At 48.1% G+C, this 23,230-nt stretch overlaps 3 protein-coding genes across 11 annotated transcripts in view; 2 read left to right on the top strand and 1 right to left on the bottom strand.

Annotated features, from left to right (window-relative positions):
• ANXA9 (annexin A9) overlaps positions 1 to 2,421 on the top strand; it is a 27,756-nt gene extending 25,335 nt beyond the window's left edge. For both annotated transcript variants that reach the window (XM_017877764.1, XM_017877765.1), the window contains 2 exons: positions 1,362 to 1,484; positions 2,058 to 2,421. In XM_017877764.1, coding sequence (XP_017733253.1) covers positions 1,362 to 1,484; positions 2,058 to 2,120 — 186 coding nt within the window. In that variant the 3' untranslated portion in view covers positions 2,121 to 2,421. The remainder of the gene's footprint in view (positions 1 to 1,361; positions 1,485 to 2,057) is intronic.
• A 1,143-nt stretch (positions 2,422 to 3,564) lies between these two features.
• On the bottom strand, positions 3,565 to 14,019 carry MINDY1 (MINDY lysine 48 deubiquitinase 1). Of its 5 annotated transcripts, none has more exons than XM_017877759.1 (10): positions 13,032 to 14,019; positions 8,935 to 9,467; positions 8,509 to 8,566; positions 8,060 to 8,124; positions 7,279 to 7,437; positions 6,688 to 6,790; positions 6,200 to 6,342; positions 4,912 to 5,103; positions 4,454 to 4,582; positions 3,565 to 4,197 (listed from the first exon to the last, which is right to left on the bottom strand). In XM_017877759.1, exons 2-10 carry the CDS (start codon positions 9,376 to 9,378, stop codon positions 4,117 to 4,119), a joined length of 1,374 nt encoding a protein of 457 aa, XP_017733248.1. In that variant the 5' UTR covers positions 9,379 to 9,467; positions 13,032 to 14,019; the 3' UTR covers positions 3,565 to 4,116. The 5 variants fall into 5 exon arrangements, with proteins under 5 accessions (XP_017733248.1, XP_017733245.1, XP_017733246.1 ...); XM_017877756.1 differs by having other exon boundaries at positions 4,454 to 4,609; positions 4,953 to 5,103; XM_017877757.1 differs by having other exon boundaries at positions 4,953 to 5,103.
• Positions 14,020 to 14,213: 194 nt separating this feature from the next.
• PRUNE1 (prune exopolyphosphatase 1) overlaps positions 14,214 to 23,230 on the top strand; it is a 32,542-nt gene continuing 23,525 nt past the window's right edge. Inside the window, exon 1 of one of the 4 annotated variants that reach the window (XM_017877752.1) lies at positions 14,214 to 15,398. In XM_017877752.1, the coding sequence (XP_017733241.1) occupies positions 15,360 to 15,398 (39 nt within the window). In that variant the 5' untranslated portion in view covers positions 14,214 to 15,359. The remainder of the gene's footprint in view (positions 15,399 to 23,230) is intronic. The other 3 variants (XM_017877751.1, XM_017877753.1, XM_017877754.1) reach the window with 3 other exon arrangements.

The following is a 23,230-nucleotide window of genomic DNA, read 5'->3' as shown; positions in this document are numbered from 1 at the left end:
AAAAAAAAAAAAAAAAAAGAAATCTCTCATAACAACACATTACTTACTATAATCAATTATAATTCAGGATTTTGATGACTTGTATCTGTGTTATTTCTTTTTTTTTTTTTGGTTTTGAGACGGAGTCTCGCTCTGTCCCAGGCTGGAGTGCGGTGGTGGTTACTCTACTACAACCTCTGCCTCCCAGGTTCAAGCAATTCTCCTACCTCACCCGCCTGAGTAGCTGGGATTATAGGCGCCACCACACCCAGCTAATTTTTGTAGTTTTAGTAGAGACTATGTTGGCCAGGCTGGCCTCGAACTCCTGACCATAAATGATCTGCTTGCCTTGGCTTCCCAAAGTTCTGGGATCACAGGCATGAGCCACCAAACCTGGCCTGTTATTTCTTTTTTCTTTTTTTTTTTTTCTTTTTTGTTTTTGTTTTTGTTTTTTGAGACAGAGTTTTGCTCTTCTTGCCCAGGCTGGAGTGCAATGGCGCAATCTTGGCTCACTGCAACGTCCGCCTCGTGGGTTCAAACAATTCTCCTGCCTCAGCCTCCCAAGTAGCTGGGATTACAGACACCCACCACCATACCCGGCTTATTTTTGTATTTTTAGTAGAGACGGGGTTTTACCATCTTGGTCAGGCTTATCTCGAACTCCTGACCTCAGATGATCCATGCGCCTTGGCCTCCCAAAGTGCTGTGATTACAGGCGTAAGCCACTGTGCCTGGCCTGTTATTTCCAAACTGAACATTTCCTTACTTTCTTTAGCCAAAAAACAGGCCTGCTGCATGTACAGGAGGAAGATAGCAACGTTGCACCCTAAGGGTCCAACCGGAGACACTAATATGCAGAGATGGGGCTGTGAGATGGCCCTATTGGGTTGGAATCAGAACCAGAAGTCACAAAACCTTGCTCCCTATCACAGCCCCATCAGCTCAGTTTGGGGGTAGGGCAAGTACATCCTCCTTGGATATTCACTAACTTGAAAGTTAAAAGCACTTTTCCTGGTTTTCATGCTGGCAGTCTTTATATGCACCAAATCTTTTCTAGCCTCCCTGATGTACCTATCTTTGGAGCTGCTCACCATCAAATTCTGGAGGTACACAGCTCTAAGCTAATGGTAGGGGCAGAAAAGACATGTAGAAGGAAATAAATACTCAAACTGCCCCCCATAGAGACTGATCTTTCCTGCTGTGTCATCTTCCACGAGGATGGACAAAGATAACTTTTGTCCCGAGATAATATATAATGTACACTCTTATCCCTTGACTCCCACCTTGGCTCCCCGTTCTGCAATAACCCTCCATGCCATTCAACCCCCTACTCTCAGTGAGACCCTCACTAACCACCCCCCATCTGTTTCTTCCCCTACTAGGAAACTGAGCCCAATTACCAGGTCCTGATTCGCATCCTTATCTCTCGATGTGAGACCGACCTCCTGAGTATCAGAGCTGAGTTCAAGAAGAAATTTGGGAAGTCCCTCTACTCTTCTCTCCAGGTGAAACTTGGCTACTTCTTAGCCTGGAGCCCCAGGCCTTCACTCCTCACCTCCACCCTCACTCCCTGCACAGAGCTGAATATATTCTTGCCCCATAGAAAACCCAGTAGTCAGCCAGGGGCGGTGGCTCACACCTGTAATCCCAGCACTTTGGGAGGCCAAGGCGGGTGGATCACGAGGTCAGGAGTTCGAGACCAGCCTGACCAACATAGTGAAACCCAGTCTCTACTAAAAATACAAAAATTAGCCAGGCATAGTGGTGCGCACCTGTAATCCCAGCTACTCAGGAGGCTGAGGCAGGAGTCACTTGAACCCAAAAGGCGGAGGTTGCAGTGAGCCGAGATCATGCCACTGTACTCCAGCCTGGGGCAACAGGGCGAGACTCCGTCTTAAAAAAAAAAAAAAAGAAAAGAAAACCCAGGAGTCTCTGGTTAATGCAGTGCAGGACTTTGAGCTCCAGGAAGGACCCTTCCCTTCCAGATGAACTATGATGGACCAACCCAAAGGAGGGGAGAGAGTACTTGGGCCATAGTAGTGGTGGATCTTTCTCACACTGAATTCCCTTGTCTGCAGGATGCAGTGAAAGGGGATTGCCAGTCAGCCCTCCTGGCCTTGTGCAGGGCTGAAGACATGTGAGACTTCCCTGCCCCACCCCACATGACATCCGAGGATCTGAGATTTCCGTGTTTGGCTGAACGTGGGAGACCAGCTGGGATAACCCCTCACTGAGCACCACATGCTGTAGCTTCTTGTTGAGGTTGGAACTGTTTCTTTAAAATCCTTTAATTTTCCTCATCTCAAAATTATATCTGTACCTGGGTCATCCAGCTCCTTCTTGGGTGTGGGGAAATGAGTTTTCTTTGATAGTTTCTGCCTCACTCATCCCTCCTGTACCCTGGCCAGAACATCTCACTGATACTTGAATTCTTTTGGCAAACTTCACTGTTGTTTGTGTTCCCTGATTGAAGTTTGGGTGGAGCAGGACCTGGACCTGGAAGAGGCACTGGAGTTGGAGGTGCCTTTGATGTGCACTTGGCTATTCAGCAGGAATCCTGTTTTGCCTTAGAGCTACAGTAATCAACACCCACCCTCTCTATGTCTCCCCTCACCCTCATTCTCCAGGAAACTTCAGGCAAAAATAATTGAGAAACAGGCACCAGAACAAGGTGAGAAATGGTCAGGGGGAGCAAAGGACCATCTGTATGAACTGGGAAGCAAGCGGAGGGTCAAGCTATCCTTCCCAGCTGGGAATTCTTGGGTTAGTGGAGAGTACAACCCTCAAATGCATGTGTCCAACCAGAGATTTGGAAACCCATCTCCCATGAGAGCACTATTTCCCATAGAAAACAAAACAAAACAGAAACAAAAACAGTCAGGCTTTGGTTCCCCCTGCCGGCTATATTAGAAATGACAGGCAGCTGGGCGCAGTGGCTCACGCCTGTAATCCCAGCACTTTGGGAGGCCAAGGCAGGCGGATCACCTCAGGTCAGGAATTCAAGACCAGCCTGACCAACACGGCAAAACCCTGTCTCTACTAAAAATACAAAAATTAGCTGGGTGCAGTGGGGCATACCTGTAGTCCCAGCTGCTCAGGAGGCTGAGGCAGAATTGCTTGAATCCGGGAAGTGGAGGTTGCAGTGAGCTGAGACCCTGCACTCCAGACCTTGACGCGCCAACAGAGTACTCCATCATCAAAAGAGGGGAGGCGAGGGGAGGAGGGGAGGAGAGGGGCGAGGGAGGCGAAGGGGAAAGACAAGGCAGGTAACCACCTTCCTGCCTCTGACCCACCTCCCGCTTTTTGCATTCTCCAATTGGGTCAAATACTTAACCCCATTGCTTCAGGCTAAGGCAAGCAACAGATCTCGGGAAAGAAGGTTTTTTTTTCTTTTTCTTTCTTTTTTTTTTTAGATAGAGTTTTGCTCGTCGCCCAGGCTGGAGTGCAGTGGTGCGATCTTGGCTCACCGCAACTTTCGCCTCCCGGGTTCAAGTGATTCTCCTGCCTCAGCCTCCCAAGTAGCTGGGATTACAGGCACCCACCACCACACCTAGCTAATTTTTTGTATTTTTAGTAGAGATGGGGTTTCACCTTTTTGGGCAGGCTGGTCTCAAACTCCTAACCTCAGGTGATCCGCCCGCCTCAGCCTCTCAAACTGTTGAGATTACAGGCGTGAGCCACTGTGCCAGGCCAGAAGTTTTATTTCCAAACCCCAGGAAGGCATTACAAATAACAGAGATAGAAACCCAAATTAAGCTCTGAAACAACTGGAGACAGGCCTGCCTAGGTGATCAGGAGCGTCCAGGCAACAGGGATGGGAAGCAGGAGAGATGCATTCCAGATAGGGACCTCACCCCAGAGCCTTAGTCTGTATATACATGTGACTATTCAGGGGCTGGAAGTTGAGAACCAGAAACCCACCAATCCTAATGTTGTCCTGGGTGGGAGGCAGAGAAGGCAGCAGCACGTGAGGTCAAGGACATTACCAAGTCTGACCCTGGCATTTGTCGCCTGCTCTGATCCCCAACAGTCCATAAATAAGTTATCCAGCACATCTCAGGGATGGAGGCGGGGGAGCAAGCCAACTAGCCATAGCCTCTGGAAGAAGGGGCAGGCCAGCCTGGCACTGGGGCAGAGCTACAGCAGAATGCAGTCTGACTCGTGCTTCGGCCTCTGCCGACGCTCCCCAGCTGGGCGTCCAGATGTGGCTCCTCTCCCCTGTATCGAATTTAACAATCGGTCACTGAACTTCCTTGGAAGCGCACAAGAAGAGATTCTAGAAGGAGGGGTGTCAGGATTGGGACAGGGAGTAGGGAGAGGAAGATAGGAAGGGACTCCAGGGGAGAGGTACAGGCAGGGGAAGGGCCCTGAGAGAAGAAACCTTGAAGAGACCAGTGCAGGAATAATAGGTGTTCTGGACCCAGCAAAGCATGAAGTGCAAACCGGGAGTGTGGGCGCCCGGGCAGCAGCCCACCTGCGGTGACAGGGCCCGTGTCCGCGTCCGCACTGGCTGCACTGCCTGCTGCTGTTGATACTCCTCTTGCTGAAGCTGCTGGGCCAGCTCCAAGTCGGTGAGCCCCAGCGCGCCCTGTGGCTGCTGCTGCTGCAGGGACAGAGCAATCAGGTAGTCCTGAGGAGAACAAGAGTTGTACAGTGGGCTGAGGCCCAGAGCTGTGGCTATTCAGGCGAGGTTTCCAAATCAGTTTTTCCGCATCCCTCAAATTCTCTAGCTCTTTCTCCCTACGGAGCAGCACACACAGCCAAATGCATTATCTGTGGTGCCAGAGAATACACACCAAGTGAGGAGACGATCTGAGGTAACCCAGAGAAAGAGGCATGGGTTCACATGGCCTCTAGCGGTTAAAATGTATGTGGCAAAAAGCTCTCTGAGGCACATGTGCTCTCTGCACTTTTCCTAAGTGCCCTACACACCTGGTCTACCTGCAGCTGCTTTTCTGGGGAGCCACTCCCACCTTCTGCTCCAGGCCCCTTGCCCAGGGAATGACTCAGGTGAAAGTCGGAGTCACAAAAGCAGCTGTCTCCATCCACATTGTGCAGGCTCTCCCATACGACTTGCTCCTCGTGTAGAAAGCCCTGGTCAGTGACCAGTAGGTATAAGTGACCCTACAAAGAAAAGAACAGAGCTCACTGCGGGGACAGGTGATACAGAGGCAGTTCACTGCCAGAAATCTCGGTATGAGCATGTGGACCTTTTTTTTTTTTTGAGACAGAGTCTCGCTCTATCGCCCAGGCTGGAGTGCAGTGGTGTGATTTCCGCTCACTGCAAGCTCCGCCTCCCGGGTTCATGCCATTCTCCTGCCTCAGCCTCCCAAGTAGCTGGGACTACAGGCACCCACCACCATGCCTGGCTAATTTTTTGTATTTTTTTAGTAGAGATGGGGTTTCACCATGTTAGGCAGGATGGTCTCGACCTCCTGACCTCGTGATCCGCCCTCCTCGGCCTCCCAAAGTGCTGGGATTACAGGCATGAGCCACCGCACCCAGCCCCTCAGCATGTGGACGTTTTATAAATATGTGTGGCCTTGGGGGGAAGAAAGGGATGTCTGAGTGTATGTCCAGTTGGATGTGAGCACAGTGGTCATTCTGGCCAAGCGTGGCATGGAGTCGTCGGGGCTGAGATGCCACACAAGACCCTGCTCCCCCCATTTCCCGTTGTTCTCTGGGCTTGCCTGATGGCTCTTAGGATAAATCCTTTGAGAACCAGAGACCCCTCCCTCTGCTGCTCAAATCCTAGAGAACTTTGGCAGTTTCTAACTTTTGAAGACCAGCATTGTTCAAAAATTTCACTGCCCCCTCCTAGGGGAGGATCGGACTTTCCTGTCCCATCAACGGCATGCTTATCCCTTATGGCTTGCTCTGGCCAGAAGATGTGAGCAGAAATGACATGTGTCATTTCCAAACAGAAGCTCTAAGCATGAATGCACAGTGCCCCCCTCTCTCTGTGTTCCCGCATATATTCCAGATAAAGGATCTTTTGTCAGCTGGGTCCCAGAGTGAAAATGGTATGGGACAGAACCATAGCCAGTCCACAGTGGACAAGCACCAGGAGCGGGAAATGAACCTTTGTTGTGGTAAACCACAGGGATTTGACGGGTCACTTGCTACCACGGCTTAATCTAGCTGATCCCAGCTGGACCCATGAGAAAAAGGCACCAGGAAATGACAGCACCGCAGCCCGCCGCCCTCAAACCCGCATTACCTTATGCTTAGTCATGGTGCTAAAGTGGTTGTTTCGGAAAAAGACACTAAGTTCACCCTCCTTAGGAGCTGCTGTCAGCTCACACAGTCCGTGGTAGGTCAGCTGGGCTGCGGTGGTCTCCAGGAACTGCTCTGCAATCAGGCCTGCCAGAGGGGACAAGTTGAGGGAAACTTGGCTTGAATTCAAGGTCCACAACAGGAAGGACCATCCAGAGAGCTCCTGTCAAAAGCCCCAGGGGTCAGTCCCACCTTCTGACGTCCCTTTCTTGAAACCTGGCTGTATTCATTCACTTAACAAATACTTATAGAGCAGCTACCTCATGCCAGGCACTGGGGATACCCCAATGAACTAAACAGAAATTCCCCAAGCTCCTTCTTGTGAAGCTTATAGCTAGTGGGATGTGGTGGGAGATGACACACAATAAAAAATAAGCCTAAGTAGCCATCATTCCCTCCACATACTATTCATGAGAAGGGGAGGAATGTCACCTTCCGTCACGAGGTTGGTGTCACTGGAGTGTTTGCAGGTGATGATCTTCTCCACCAGCTGGTTGTAACTCAGTTTCCCAACTGCACGCACAGCCTCAGGACTCTGCTTGGGTAGTGGGATGGTAGGATTCCAAAAAAATTGGGATTTTTTTTTTTTTTTTTAAGGAAGGAAATGAACAAAGCTCACAAGGTCTCCAACCCTATGATGAATGGTTCCTAAACACTTTTTTTTTGTCTCTCAAAAAAAAAAATTTCAGGAACCATTCATCATAGGATTGCTATGTTGCTCAGACTGGCCCCGAACTCCTCCCAAGTAGCTGGGAATACAGGCATGTGCCACCAAACCCATCTGGTTCCTGAATTTTTGATGTCTAAAGAACTGACCTGTTTGCATGTAGTTTGCTTGTATTTGCATGTTATCCCCAAAATTGGTTAAAATTCAAGGAATTCTGTACTGGGTCCAGTCTCCAAACCCTGTTTCCCTCCCAAGCCAATCTAACCCCTAACTCCCTAACCTCTACCCCACAAGAATTTGCCTCTCTCATGTCAGCTTAAGCTGGATAAGGTCCCAGTGGGCCCTCCCACCCTCACCTGTGGATCAACAAGCCAGCCATGGTACAGAGGTATGCCTAGTAGGTCAAAGACACTGCACTCAGGTGTATACTCAAAATCAGAGACGCCTGTGAATCGCACATTGACATCCAGACCTGTGGCCAGTTTAGGCAGCACTGTTATTGCATCATCCACATTCTGGGGGTAGAAAAAAGATGATAGACATTCTAGCCTTTTCTCCCACCACTCCACTCCCACCTCCAGAAATTAAAAATTAACCTTGTTGCTTTTCTTTCGCGATTCTCTTACAAGTCACTCCATTTCTCCCTTGCCTCAACCCTTCTCTATGAACATTGTTTTTCTTTTAGAGTTTAAGTCTCATTCTTTCATCCAGGCTGGAGTGCAGTGGTGTGATCCTAGCTCACTACAGCCTCAAACTCTTGGTTTCAAATGACCCTCCCACCTCAGCCTCCTGAGTAGCTGGGACTACAGGCACGCACCGCCATACCTGGCTAATTCTTGAAAAGAAAATTTTTTTTTTTGTAGAGACAGGGGTATTATTATGTTGCCCAGGCTGGCCTCGAACTCCTGGCCTCAAGTGATCCTCACGCTTTGGCCTCTCAAAGTGCTGGGATTACAGGTGTGAGCACTCGGCCAATGAACATATTTTCTAGGACAAAGATAAACTCTCCTTTGACTCCTGCAGAATAAAATCATGGTTCAAGGAAACCTCTGAAGAACAACAAAAGCTTCTCTTAGTATTTCAAGATGTCCCCTTACAAACCTGCAAACCCCTATGCCTGCAGACCTTTTGCCTTACCTGCTGAAAATTAAGCTGAAGTCCCTCTGACTTCTCCTGGGGCTTGATGGACAGGAGGCAGTTTCCTACAAGATAGGACCTCTTATCAGCTTACCCCACCAATTGCCTCAAAAGCTAAGTTTCCTCGGGTAATGTCACAGAACACAGATTTTCAGAGCTGGAAAAGACTTAGAGTCTAATCTGGATTCTTCATTTCTCAGAGGAAGCGAGACTCATAAAGGTGAAGGGCCCACCCAGGGTCAGATACAAAAGCTAACGGCAGAATTGGTGTTACAACCCAGGACTCCCGACACCTTTGCTTTTCATTATCCAGCCTTGCAGAGAAGCCCCATAGACCCTTACCCTCCCTGCCATATCAGAACCCCCAAATGGAGATCCCTGAATAGTCTGGCTGAGTGGATAGCTCTGCAACCCTTTGGGTAATTCCTCTTCAAGGCCCAGTCACTCACCAAGATGGGCCATGAGCTCATCCGATGTGATCACTTCCTTCTGAAGGGGGAGTTTCACCTGAAGGCAGAAGGGGTGATCACGTGTGTGCTTTCCCCCAAAGAGCACTAAAGGAAGAACCCATGGAAAGGCAAGGGGGAGCTCCAGTAGTAGGGTGGGGTAGGAAAAAAGGCTTGCAACTGGCACAAGGGAATGAATGTGAAATCTTGCAAGGCTAGGGAGTAGGGGATACAGGGGTAGGACAGATCTTCCTCTTTTTTTTTTCTTTGTTTTTAGGAACATCTTATCTCATTTGCTCAAGTTGGAGAAATATGGAGAATAATCTGAAAAGTTTTGACTGGTTTGAGAATATCAGGATGATCAAGGAAATAGGTCAGGGAAGAGTACTCCCTGATATTTTTTGCACCCCTAACTGCGTGTTCTCTTACCTTCCACTGAAGAAAGATGATATTCATGATGGCAAGGAGAGGGCAAGGGCCGTTACTGCTCTGGGTGATGATAGGTGTCCGTTCTCCTTTCCAAGGGATCCACTTGACACAGTAGAAATCTGGCTCAGGCTGTCGGGTCCTGGGGGACTGAGGAAGCTCCTGGGGCATGGAGCATGCCCTCATTGTCTCTACTTCAGGCAGTGTCCCAAGGGTTGGCCCCAGTGGAGTTGAGCTAGCTTCAGGCAGAGGGGACTCAAGGTTGTCCCCACACTGGCCAGGCAGCAAAGCTTGGCCCCGTTCTCCAGCCTCCCCATCAGCATCTCTTGCATCTGTGTTCTGAGGGTGCTCATGTGGGCCTGCCAGAAGCTCATGGTTTTCAGGGATGACTGCTTCTGCAGTCCCGGCCTTACCAGGGGTCGGATCCTCAGGCTGATGGTGTTCCATAGTCAAAAGGGACTCAGCTGAGGGGCACTGAAGGTGTTTACTGACCTCAGGGACTTGCCTAAGCCAGGCTTGGGATGCAAAAGAGGGACCTGTTCAATAAGAAGAAAATCAGTGGGCTGGAAAGCAAACTAACCCAGATAAGTCTTGGAAAAGGAATGTAGTGTAGAAGGCTGGTTAGTGTTTGTGCAGTCACTCCTGGCTATGGGCAGTATATGTGTAAACAGAAGGGTCCTGTGCTGAGCTCTTTCCACCTCTAACTTGCTGTGACCAGATGAGACCAAGAGGGCACGGGGCGGAGGGAAGACTGGTGGGATTGAAGACATGGGTGGAGTCAGCTTCCCTGAAACAGATCGTAACAGGGAAGGAAGAAAAGACAGAGAGAAAGGGAGAGCACAAAGGAGAAAGAAGGAAAAGAGGTGGAGAAAGAAATGTTAAATCTACGCTAATGGTTATTAATATGATGATCTTTAGCTTACTCTAATAGGCATCACATCAGTAACCCCTCATAGCCATATTCCCTCACAGGGATAATTCCTCTGCCCTACCCCATACCCTGCCCCTTCACACAACATACTAAGCATACACAGGCTGCTTGTATTTTTAGGGATACCTTCTCTCTGCCTCACCCAAGGATAAAAAGATTAACAGTCACATAGTGCTTGGGGTGAAGAATGGAGGAGGCACAGAGTCAGTGTCATGCCCCTAAAGGCGAAATGCTGGTGAGAAGGGGAAGTCTTCCTCCTCAAAGGGCTCTTCCGAACCATAAGCAATACCAGACCACAGTATAAAGGCCTTGGGAGGGGTTTCCTGTAAGCTGGGAGGGGAAATGTAGGTAGGGGGGACGAATCAGAGACTGGTTTTGATAAGTGACTTCAGATTAGGGGCACAAAAAGCACTCCCCACAAGTTCTTCCAGTAAGCTTCTCTTTTAAAAAAAAAATTAATAAAGATATTCAAATTCATTTTAATTAAATTGAGACAGGGTCTTGCTTTGTTGCCCAGGCTGGTCTCAACTCCTGGGGGCCCAAGTAATCCGCCCTCCTCAGCCTGCCAAAGGACTGGGATTATAGGCATGAGCCACGGTGCCTGGACCCAGTAAGCATCTCTTGACAGCTAGAGTTGAGACAGCAACTTTTCCTCAGTTCATTTTTTTTTCTTCCAGAAACTGCCTAAACCCAGAGATACTCTCTTGCCCGCTATTTCTATGAAATACGAAAATGCTGATTATTAATTTACTTAACAATACTCCCTCTACATTCACCTACCTGAAGTTTTATGTCTATTCCCATCCAAGTGGTTTTATTTATTTATCTTTATTTTTTTGAGACGGAGTTTTGCTCTCGTTGCCCAGGCTGGAGTGCAGTGGCGCAATCTCAGCTCACCGCAACCTCTGCCTCCTGGGTTCAAGTGATTCTCCTGCCTCAGCCTCCGGAGTAGCTGGGATTACAGGCATGCACCACCATGTCCGGCTAATTTTGTATTTTTTAGTAGAGACGGGTTTTCTCCATATTCGTCAGGCTGGTCTCAAACTTCTGACCTCAGGTGATCCTCCCACCTCAGCCTCCCAAAGTGCTGGGATTACAGGCATGAGCCACTGCACCCAGTCCTATCCAGGTCATTTTAGATGTGAACACTGGACCTGTTTAACCTGCTCTCTATCAGCACTAGAGGCACATTGAGGCAAGTACAGATAGACATTTAACTAATGCTGTGGGTATAAATAAAAAACCACAAATCCTGCCCTTTGGAAAACATCTCCCTTTAATCTCCTTGCTCCCCTCCCACTCTTTATCAGGGAGAGAAACAGGGAGAAATTAAACTAGTTAGGGACTAGGCGCAGTGGCTCACGCCTGTAATCCCAGCATTTTGGGAGGCTGAGGCGGGCAGATTACTTGAGATCAGGAGATCGAGACCATCCTGGCCAACATGGCGAAACCCTCTCTGCATTGAAAATAGAAAAATTAGCCAGGTATGTTGGCGCGTGCCTGTGTCCCAGCTGCTCAGGAAGCTGAGGTGGGAGAATTGCTTGAACCCAGGAGGCGGAGGTTGCAGTGAGCTGAGATTGTGACACTGCACTACAGCCTGGACGACAGAGGGAAACTCCATCTCAAAAATAAAATAAAACAAAATAAAATAAATTAAACTAGTTAGAAATCTTGTCTTTTCCCCACCCTCCTCCCAACCTGAGACCGCTTCCTTCTTGTAAACCTACATGAATTTGGGGCTAGGGGAAGGCCTGGGAGATGAGATTGAGGAACATTAAAGTTACTGAAATAGAATTTCAGTAACTCAAATTGATTATCACTCAAATTGATTATCCTCTTGATTCACATATGTTTATGCTAGCTGCATATCATTTACATGTTGTTAATTTAGAATCAGAGTAGCAAAAACTGCCTGCAGGCCTTACACTTTTTTTTCTCTCTCTTTCTCTCTCTCCTTTTCTTCTCCCCTTAAATGACACTTAGGGTGAACCTCAAAGCAGATGCCAGAGCCTGGAAAAGTAAAAAAGCTTGAAGAAAAGCAGGCCTCGGCCAGGCACAGTGGCTCATACCTGTATCCCAGCACTTTGGGAGGCCAAGGCGGGTGGATAACCTGAGGTCAGGAGTTCAAGACCAGCCTGGCTAATATGATGAAACCCCGTCTCTACTAAAAATACAAAAATTAGCCGGGGCGGTGGCGGGTGCCTGTAATCCCAGCTACTCAGGAGGCTGAGGCAGGAGAATTGCTTGAACTCCGGAGGTGGAGGTGGCAGTAAGCCAAGATTGTGCTACTGGACTCCAGCCTGGGTGACAAGAGTGAGACTCTGTCTCAGAAAAAAAAGAAAAGAAAAGCAGGCCTTAGTTTTTATATTTTCTGTCCAGTGCCAGAAATGATCAATGATGAAGTGGGGCTGGGCAGCTAGCTGGCTGGAGAGGTGAGCCAAAGGAACCCAGGAGTGGACACCCGAGGGAGTGGGGTCTCAGAGGAACTGGGCAGAGCTAAATGGGCTAAGTCTTAAGAGGCAGGGGCAGGAAATGTAATGGAGGGTTTCTACTCTACCAGGTCTAATCCTGCTGGGGAGGGCATGGAGTATTTCAGAGTAGGAAAGAATGGGAGAGAGGATAGTCAGACAAATCAAAGTTTCATTCTCCTCCTCCTCTTTGTCAGCTCCTCAAGTCCTACACTTTCTCTCCAGCTGGAATTATGGTGGTGGGTGAGGGAATTAAAATAACCCTGGCTCCTCCCTAATCAATGGCAGTACAGAGCCAAAAGTTGGAAGAAGCATGTAAAACAGGTATGTAACTTCAAGAAGACACTCTTCCTCTCCGTAGGAACAATTCCCTTACTGTCCCACACCAATCTCTTTCTCAGTCTGACCTACGTCTTCATGCAATCAATAGTTTAGATTTTTATCTCAGAATATGTCAACCATGGCCACAGTGCCCCGTCTACTTGCTCATAAGGAGAGGGGGAAGGTTTCGTGCTTTCATTAAAAGGAGGAGGACCAAGCAGCATCCCCTTTACATATCTCTCCTGACTTAGCTCCTCTAAGCAATCCAGACTTGTAGACCAAAGGTGGAATGACAGCAGGTGTCAGCTCCCCAGAGCTGGAGAGGAAACGGAGAGGGGTGGGAGAAGAAGTGAAGAAGATGATTAAAATAAAGTTTTTACCTTAAAGAAGTGGGTGCTGTTCCAAGATTGAGAAGGAGGGTTCAGCTGTGGCAATGCGATGGGGAAGATAGGTGCAATGAGGGGGTCTGCCAGTGCCAGCTGCCTTCCAGCTGTCAATGCCTGAGCTTATACAGGTTTACACAGCTTTGCAAGCGACGGTACAGGCTCGGTTGTGGCCACTTCCGGACTCACGCCCAGTACTGGGGGCACTGGAGTGGGTGAAGGCAGGCAGGGGCGGAGCCCAGGTGCTCCAGGTCACTCAGAGAGTCTTCAGGATTCCTGAGTCGCTGAGTCTAGGGCATGCGCTCCAGGCCCTGACTACAAGCTGGTTTTCAAAGGAAGTTTGTGGTTTTTCTTTTCTTCTCTTTCTCTTTTTGTTCTCATCGGGACGAAGAAAAATTAGGCAAGGACAAGCTCCCTGGAGGAGGAGGGGCCTGCCCAGCGCTGGTGGATTTCCATCAGGGCTTTCTGACCCGGTCAGCAGCTTTGTGATCAGCAGAGAGGGAGCAAGAAACAGGAGAGAAAAACAACAGACCCTTTCTCTTCCCTCCGCCTGCCTCTGGAAGGGACGGAGCGCTTGTGCCTCTCTGGTGAGAATAGGGAAGAGCAAGTGCCCTTGCTGAGTGGGGAGGAGCAGGGCTGGACAGAAGCAGCTTGTTGGATCTGGGCTCTCTCCCTGGGTATAGCAGTCCTTTGCTCTCGATCCACAGAAGCAGGACCAAAGAGCACGATATTTGCATATATTACTCAGTTAATGTTAAAAACAAACAAACAAACCCAGCTCTTTTCCCTCTGGAGCCCTCCACAGAGGTTCTTTCCAAGTCCTTGCTGTATCATGTTTAAGTCTAGAAATGAAACTGGTTGGGTTGTGCACCTGCTAGAGTGCAGAGGGTGTGGAAGAAGCTCCAGGATCTGGGCGCGATGGCTGATGCCTGTAATCCCAGCACTTTGGGAAGCCGAGGCGGGCGAATCACGAGGTCAAGAGATCAACACCAACCTGGCCAAAACTGTGAAACCCCATCTCTACTAAAAATACAAAAATTAGCAGGGCGTGGTAGCACGTGCCTGTAGCCCCAGCTACTCGGGAGGCTGAGGCAGGAGAATCACCTGAACCCGGGAGGCAGAGGTTGCAGTGAGCCAAGATCCTGCCACTGCACTCCAGCCTGATGACAGAGCAAGACTCCATCTGAAGAAGAAGAGGAAGAAGAAAAAAGAACTGGCAGAGCAGGCAGGAGATCCAACACCCCTGTACTCTGGATCTTGGTTCCACCACAGGCCTCTCATCAGTCACCTCCTCTCGATTTACAGCTGGGGAAGCAGGAAAAGCTGGTGTGAGGCTGATGGTAGGAAATAAAGCGATAGATAAATAAATGAGGGAATTTTTGATGACGAGTGTCCATTTATTTACAGTACTTGCACTACCCTGCGGCTGGAAAGTGGCAGTTAAGGGAGGCTGGAACCTAACTCTACATTCTGAAGGGTTCCCTAAACTCTATGTACAGGGCCGCCACAGGATGAAACTTCAAGCAACTCTAAAGCCTGCAAGAGCAGTTGGAACAATTAGGGTGGCAGAGAGCAAAAAGTCAAGGTTACAATTGTCCAAGAAAGGAAGGAGAAAGATATTTGCCAAGGCTGTAGAAAAAAAACAGGCTACAGAGTTGCAAAGGGAGAAGCAGCAGGAGTTGGCAGGAGACTGTGTTAGGTAAACAAGAGGGGTCAAAGATTATTCTAATGTTCTCCTAACATGAACAACCACAAAACTGGTGGCAATTGAATCAGTTTGGTAAAGGGCAGAATTTCGGGAAAGAAGATGATCTGTTTTGCCAAGTGTCATTTAAAATGTCAACCAGATGCTCGGTGTGATATATGGAAAGATGTTATACTTAGCCTGATCTGAGAGGGAAAGTTCAGATGCCACAATAATGGGTTACTGTGACACATACACATTTGTTTACCAAACGACGTATCCCTCAGAAAACGCTCCTTCCCTCGGTAGCTAGGGACATCGCGGAGCCGCAGGACTACGTTTCCCACGTCGCCCCACGCCACACCCGCTTGGCCTCTCCGGAAAGTCGTCCCAGGAGCCTCTGGGCGTAGAGCCCCGCCTCCGCCGCTGGGGGAGGGGCGACGCCGAGCTCGGGAGCACCCGGTTACGCACTTCCTCCCGGGGTCGGAGGCCGATTCGCCTTGTGGCGGGTTCGAGTCCCGCCTCCTGACTCTGGCCTCTAGCCCCTGAGTCCCGGGCGGGGTGCATTCGCCGGGGAAACCTCTCCTCGACCACGGGCACCTCTCCTCGACCAGGGGCGACGGCGTACTTTGGGCTTCATCATGGAGGACTACCTGCAGGATTGTCGAGCTGCTCTACAGGTAACCGATCCCTGTCTGTGACTGTAAGGAATGGAGCACGGGGTCCAGGAAGGACGAAGACGTGGGATCTGGGGAAGCCTCGACGGTCCGTGTGGAGGGAACACTGAGTTGTGGGGAGGGGGGTTGGGGCCTGATCAGGTTTGGAGCATGAGGAGCGAGGAGCGAGAAGCCAGCTTAGGAGCGTGAGAATGCTGCTTGCTTAGTCTCTCGGTTTTTGGCTCCCCGCCTTTGGGGTCCGCCCGAGAGCTGGGAGAAGTCTTGGGTCTGAATTCTGCATTTGAGCCTCTGCTTGCTGTCATCTTGGTCAGTTTCGTCAAAAGGACCAGGACTGTGCCGCCGCCAGCCGAGCCCCTCGAGGTGTGTTTATTCTTTTCTCCCCGCCCCTCTTTGAGTTCTCCGCTCCCAAGGCCTCGCTTGGCCCACTGGCCTCCAGGTGAACCTCGGGGGTGTGGAGGGAACGGGTGCTCACGGTTTTATTTCCTCTGAATGGCGGTTTCTGTCTGGCGGGCTGAACTCATTTCTAAGTTAGAAGTAGTAACGATATTTTACTTTCAGTCAGTGTTTTTAAACCAAACATACATAATCCATCAGGCATATTTGTTGACCCACAACCAGCATTCCTTTGCCTCCAGGTTTCTCCTTTGGCCTTAACGCACACACATTACATAAAAATTCTCCACTTGGAAGGGATAAACACAAAGTGTGTTTAGAATCAAAACCATAAATATGACTACTGAATGCTTTGTGGCTTATTTTTGGTGCTCTCTGAGCCAGTTGGACTCACCCAGCCATGCTGAGCCGTCAAGAGGCATTAGGCTATTATCCCCAGTGAGCAGCGAAAAGCTAACCAGAGACAGACTCCAGGTCACCCGGCCCCTCTACTTTGAGTTATACTGCCCTGAAGAAACCTAGACAGATGGCTTGCTGAGCTTTCCTTTTTAGATATCTGAAACTCTACAAATTCCCCTGGGGGACAGATTCTGTTCTTTAACAAATCCTGAAAGTCACTTAGTTCCTGCTGCAGACTCAGCTGCTGGAATAAATGAATTGTCTTCATATTGAATTGGGGAGAAGGTCCATTTTAACACCAATTACATAGACATTTTCCTTGTGAAAAAGAAATTTGGGGAGTTATTTCAATGCATAAGGCCATTTGGAACCAATCCCTTTTTGTTACGTCTGATTCCACCACAGGGTGCTTATTGGAGGACTAATGTAGAGTTTTGGGGGCACCGTTCTAAGTGCTAAACAGTTGGATTTTCCCCCCCAGTAACCCAAATGACTGGTCTCTTCCACCATGTGGTAAAGTGCCCTTGGATCTGAAACCTCACCAAATAGTATTTCTTTGCATGCATCTATTCTCCAGTGTATATCCTCCAGAGCCTCCCCCCACCCCCAGGTTAGCAGTATATTCTCTGTTTTTATTTTGTATTTGTTTATTTATTTTGAGCCAGGGTCTCACTGTTGCCCTGGCTGGAATGCAGTGGTGTGATCACGTCCCTGGCTCAAGTGATCCTCCCACCTCAGCCTCCTGAAAAAGCTGCGACTATAGGCAGTGCCACCCTGCAGGGCTAATTTTTTGTATTTTTGTAGAGACAGGGTCTTGCCACGCTGCCCAATCTGGTCTTGAACTCCTGGACTCAAACAATCCCTCTGGCTTGGCTTCCCAAAGTGCTGGAATTACAGGTGTACCCAGCCCTAATAGTATATTCTCTACAGCAATATGAAGCTGGAAAATACTTGATTTTTCCAATATTGCTGGAATCATGACCTTTCTCTCCCTGCATTCATCCCCCAAGGAGCAAGATTTAGCTCTTCCTTTCAAACTTGTGAACTTGTGAAAGTTGAGGTTGTGTCTTAGAGCTTTCATCATCACATAGCCTCTCCAGGGCCTGGAGAAATGAGAAAATTAGACTCTAAGAAGGTTAACAGGTGAACTGATGGCAAGACATACTGGTAGATGCCAACAATTTAGATTGCTTTAATTTTTTTTTTTTTTTTTGAGGTGAACTCTCACTCTGTCGCCCAGGCTGGAGTACAGTAGTGCAATCTCGGTTGACTGCAACCTCCACTTCCTGAATTCAAGCGATTCTTCTGCCTCAGCCTCCTGAGTAGCTGGGATTACAAGCTTGCGCTACCATGCCTGGCTAATTTTTGTATTTTTAGTAGAGACAGGGTTTCACCATGTTGGCCAGGCTGGTGTCGAACTCCTGACCTCAAGTGATCTGCCTGCCTTGGTCTCCCAAAGTGCTGGGATTACAGGCATGAGCCACCACATCCAGCCTAGATTGCTTTAAATTATAGAAGTAGTAAATGTGTACTTCATGAACAAATTTAAATACCAAAGGGATATGAAATGAAAAAGATAAAGATCGTTTTTCTTCTCTCCTCTCCATCCAGTTCTCCAGAGGATACCCTGTTAAGTTTCTTGTGTAAAGAGAGAGAGATGATTTAGACAGATACATTCTTAAGTTTGAATGTTCCTGTTAAACTACAGTTTAATTATAACTTTCAGAAAATCATGAATGCTCCTCTTTGCACAGGATAAAGACAGCTGGTAATCCAGCCAAGTCTCCCGTTGCTACTGTATTTTTAGTATTTGATACCAGAGAAATTTTCTACAGCCTCTGCCACAGAGACAATAGGATGTTCCATTAAAAAAAAAATCTTATTTAACCAAATGTCCTATTTATGGTGACTCATCTTTCACTTCTAGGGGGGAGAAATCTTTGCTTCAGGCTGGGGCTGCATTGCATCTTAGGTGTTCATCCTGGAGCCTTTGGACAATGTATTGTGTGCAGTTCTCAGGCATGAAGCAGGAATCAGGAGCTGGCTCTCCTTAGAAATTTGTAGTTCTGGCATCAGTATTGTTTCTATTTTCTCTGCTGAGAGGGTTTCTCTCTCTCTGGCTTTCTGTCTCGTTTATTTTTCTCCCCCATTAACTATTCTGAAGAGTAGTTATCATACCATATTCAGCTTCAGAAGGGAAGTGGTTTACTTTGCCAGGCCTAGAACCCCTCCCTGCCCCTCCTCTTGAGGCCACAAAGAACATTTCAGGATAAGAGAGTCTTTTCAACTAGTGGGTGTTTATTCATTTATTTATTTTCATTTAATTTTTTTTTTTTTTGAGACGAAGGCTCACTCCGTCGCCAGGCTGAAGTGCAGTTGCATGAAGCTCTCTGCAACCTCCGCCTCCCAGGTTCAAGTGATTTTCCTGCCTCAGCCTCCCGAGTAGCTGGGACTACAGGCATGTGCCACCATGCCCAGCTAATTTTTGTATTTTTAGTAGAAACGGGGTTTCACCGTGTTGGCCAGGACGGTCTCAATCTCTTGACCTCATGGTCTGCCTGCCTCATCCTCCCAAAGTGCTGGGATTACAGGCGTGAGCCACTGCGCCTGGCCAACTAGTAGGTCTTTAAAAAAAGAAAAGAAAAGAAAGTTTGTATTTATTTACTTGTGGCCCTCAGATGGTATTTCTTCTATTGGCAGCTTAGATTTCCTCATGCTGCTAAGTATAGCTGTATTTTCCCTGAACTCTTTCTCTGATGGTCAGAAAACAGGCTGTTTGGCTTGTGCTTTCAGCTGGTGGAGGATGGGCTTGGAATTAAGGGTTACACATGTTTTTCCTAAATAAAGAAGAGAATGATGTCTTATAAGTTGGGCAGCCCCACACCCGGTTTGCCCAGGGCAGTCTTGGTTTTCCCCTGTGTAATCATTAATAGCACCCCTTTTCATTCTCATAAGTGTACCAGTTTGAACAATAAAGTATATAGTCACCCACCACATAAACCATGTTAAGGATCAGGGATACATGACCATGAAAAGATAGGGAGCTCCTTAAGATAGAAGTTAAGGTCTGTCTCAGAGCCACAAGTGCTAGAAGCTGGAGGTTTAGAGGAAGAGGATTGCTCTGGACTGGGTGTTCAGGAAGGCTTCACAGAGAAAGACATTAGGTGGGCTTGAACAATGGGGAGAAATAAAGAAGATGGGAAGGATCACATTTTACTATTTACAGTGTAGGCACTTACGGTACTATCTCATTTAATCCTCCTAACAACGTCATGAAATTGGTTATGATATTCTTCTCATTTTTTTTTTGTTTATTTTTTTGAGATGGAGTCTCACACTGTCACCCAGGCTAGAGTGCAATGGTGCGATCTCAGCTCACTGCAGCCTCCACTTCCCGGGTTCAAGCAATTCTCCCTGCATCAGCCTCTGAGTAGCTGAGATTACAGGCACCTGCCACCACGCCCGGCTAATTTTTGTGTGTTTTAGTTTCACCATGTTTGCCAGGCTGGTCTCGAACTCCTGACCTGAGGTGATCTGCCCACCTCGACCTCCCAAAGTGCTGGGATTATAGGTGTGAGCCACCGGCACCTGGCCTATTCTCATTTTTATATGAGGGAAATGAGGCTTTGAGGGTCAAGTAAGAAGCAGAGCTGGGATTCAACCCCAAAGTCTGTGATCTTTTCCATTAGTAGTTCTGCATTCAAACAGAGAACAAATAGTGCAAAGGGCAGAGCTGGGAATGTGCACATCATGGTTTGCGGGTGGTGAATAGTCCAGTCAGGCTGGGGTGACAGTGGGTGTTGACGGGAGAGGAATGCTGCTGCCTCCCTTGGTCACCCCAGTTCCAAGATTTGCTGCAAGTCCCAAAGTATTCCTTTTGAATTCATTCCTTCTGGTTGCTGTCTGGGTTTGGCTGAGTGCAAGGGGTTCATTGTTCACCTTCCTCTGGAGATGGTTTCTCCTGACTTCAGAGCCGTGCCATTGTATTTGGTCCCTACTTTGTGCTTTTCTGCTTAGCGTTCTTTTCATGGTGAGGATCTAAATAAGCCTGATTCAGCCACTGCTTGCAGTGAAGCAACACTGATGTAAATAAGTGTGGAAAGGTTCTCCAGTGTCTTTTTGGACCCAGCAGTAGATCTGTCCTGCTTGCTCTGCCTTTTCTCTGCTGCTCTTACGTTTTTCCTCCAGAGTCACGGCCATATGCCTCATGTTTATATAATTTCCTCTCTAGAGAACACTCACTCCCCCTAACTGCTTCAGTGAGCAAGTTATTTCTGCAGACTCTTATCTCAAGTGCTTTCCTGTCACTTTGGTCCATAGCCATCTGGGCAGTTCTTGGTCTCCAGGAAACAGAGGTCTCTGGTATCAGGAGGAGGAATTACAAGTCAGAGAAGTTACTATGGGACCTGGGGTACTGGGTAGAATTCTCTTATTGCTTTGGAAAAAAAGTAAACCCCCTACCCCAGTGCTGTTCGGTATGAATGGGCCTTTGCTTCCACACTCTTGAAGTAGACTTAGAGAAACAGGCATGGGGAGGACCTCAGGGGAAACTTCCTTAGGGGCCCTTTGGGCAAAACCTGGACAGATAACCTCTGTCTTCTGTATTTCTCTCCAGGGATGGGAGTAGGAGATGGGGAAGAGGGTGGTTTAAAAACAAAAACCTATCTTGTAACTGGATGGGGCAATTGATACCACCAGAAGTCTTCTCAATTTGCCCTTTCTGAGCTGTGGCTTTCCAGTGGGGGAAGAGAAGGAGTGATAGCCTGTATAGGGAAGATGATTCTAGGTTTCCCTAGATTTCCTTTTTTTCCTAAAGTTACATTAGTTGATAACTGTTCTTTGCTGTGTGTTACTCCTCTAAACCTTCCCACTTTGCTAAACTCTTGTGTCTAGCAAATCTTCCCTGATTGACGAAGTCAGAATATATGGATTTTCACCTTCTTGTAACCCAGTAGTTCTCAACTGGGGGAAGTTTTGCCCCCCAGGGAACATTCAGCAAGTCTGGAGACATTTTTGTTTGTCATGACTTAGGGTGCTACTGGCATCCATGTGGGTAGAGGCTAGGGATCCTGCCAAATATCCTATAATGCACAGGACAGCCTCCACAAAAAAAAGAATTATCCGGCTGGGCGTGGTGGCTCATGCCTGTAATCCAATCATTTTGGGAGGTAGAGGTGGCTGTGTCGCTTGAGCCCAGGAGTTCGAGACCAGCATGGGCAACATGGTAAAACCCCATCTCTACAAAAAATGCAAAAATTTGGCTGGGCACAGTGGCTCACGCTTGTAATCCCAACACTTGGGGAAGCTGAGGTGGGCGGATCACCTGAGTTCAAGACCAGCCTGGCCAACATGGTGAAACCCTGTCTCTACTAAAAAATACAAAAATTAGCTGGATGTGATGCCGCATGCCTGTAGTCTACTACAGCTACTCAGGAGGCTGAAGGGGGAGAATCACTTGAACCCAGGAGGCAGAGGTTGCAGTGAGTCCAGATTGCGCCACTGCACTCTAGCCTGGGCGACAGAGTGAGACTCCATCTCAAAGAAAAAACAAAACAAAAAACAAAAACAAGGGCTGGGCGCGGTTGCTCACACCTGTAATCCCAACACTTTGGGAGTCTGAGGAGGGTGGATCACGAGGTCAGGAGTTCAAGACCAGCCTGACCAACATGGTGAAACCCCGTCTCTACTAAAAATACAAAAATTAGCCAAGCATGGTAGCACGTGCCTATAATCCCAGCTACTTAGGAGGCTGAGGCAGGAGAATCTCTTGAACCCAGGAGGTGGAGGTTATAGTGAGCCAAGATCACGCCACTGCACTACAGTCTGGGCGACAGAGTGAGACTCTGTCTCAAAAAAAAAAAAAAAAAAAAAATTAGTTGGGCATGGTGGCGGGTGCCTGTAGTCCCAGCCTCTCAGGAGGCTGAGGTGGGAGGATCACCTGAGTCTGGGAGGTGGAGTCTGCAGTGAGCCATGGTTGTGCCATGCACTCCAGCCTGGGTTACAGAGTGAGACGCTGTCTCGAAAAGTAAAAGTTACAAAAATGAAAAAGAAGTATCTAGTCCAAAATACCAGTCATGCTGAAATTGAGAAACCCTGCTATATTTAGTGTGTCTCATTTTGTCTGTTTCATCCCATCCTCTCTCAAAACCAGGCTGAGATAGAAGTTCAAAAGTAAACTGATGGGCTGGGCACGGTGGCTCACACCAACACTTTGGGAGGCCAAGGTGGGCGGATCACTGGAGGTCAGGAGTTCAAGACTAGCCTGGCCAACGTGGCAAAACCCCATCTCTACCAAAAATACAAAAATTAGCCGGGCATCATGGCGTATGCCTATAGTCCCAGCTACTTAGGAGGCTGGTGCAGGAGAATCACTTGAACCCAGGAGGTGGAGGTTGCCGTGAGCCAAGATAGCACCACTGCCCTCCAGCCTGGGCAACAAAGTAAGACCCTATCTCAAAAAAAAAAAAAGTAAGCTGGTAAGAGAGAAGTATTGTGCCCTATGCTGAGCCATAGGCTTTCTGGTCTCATTCTACCCAGCAGAAAGCTTATACCTGGAATGAAATGATATAAGTACCTGCCTCATCGGGTTAAGGATTAAATGATTGATTAATGCATGAAAAAATACAAGAATAATGCCTGGCACATTCAATAAATGCTTAAAAACAAAACAAAACCCAAGACTCTGTCACCTCGATTTTGGGCACTCTAGTTTTAGTATTTTTATTTTATTTATTTATTTGAGACAGAGTTTCGCTCTTGTTGCTCAGGCTGGAGTGCAAAAGGCACGATCTTGGCTCACTGCAACCTCCGTCTCCCGGGTTGAAGCAATTCTCCTGAATAGCTAGGATTACAGGTGCATACCACCACCCCTGGCTAATTTTTGTATTTTTAGTAGAGATGAGGTTTCATCATATTGGGCAGGCTGGTCTCAAACTCCTAACCTCAGATGATCCGCCTGCCTCGGCCTCTCAAAGTTCTGGGATTACAGGCACCAGCTACCACGCCTGGCCTTGGACTAGATCTTACTTTTTTTTTTTTTTTTT

The sequence above is a fragment of the Rhinopithecus bieti genome, unplaced genomic scaffold (genome assembly GCF_001698545.2).
Source record: "Rhinopithecus bieti isolate Rb0 unplaced genomic scaffold, ASM169854v2 scaffold_10548, whole genome shotgun sequence".
Taxonomy (NCBI): Eukaryota; Metazoa; Chordata; class Mammalia; order Primates; family Cercopithecidae; genus Rhinopithecus; species Rhinopithecus bieti.
This window is presented reverse-complemented; position numbering and strand designations above follow the sequence as displayed.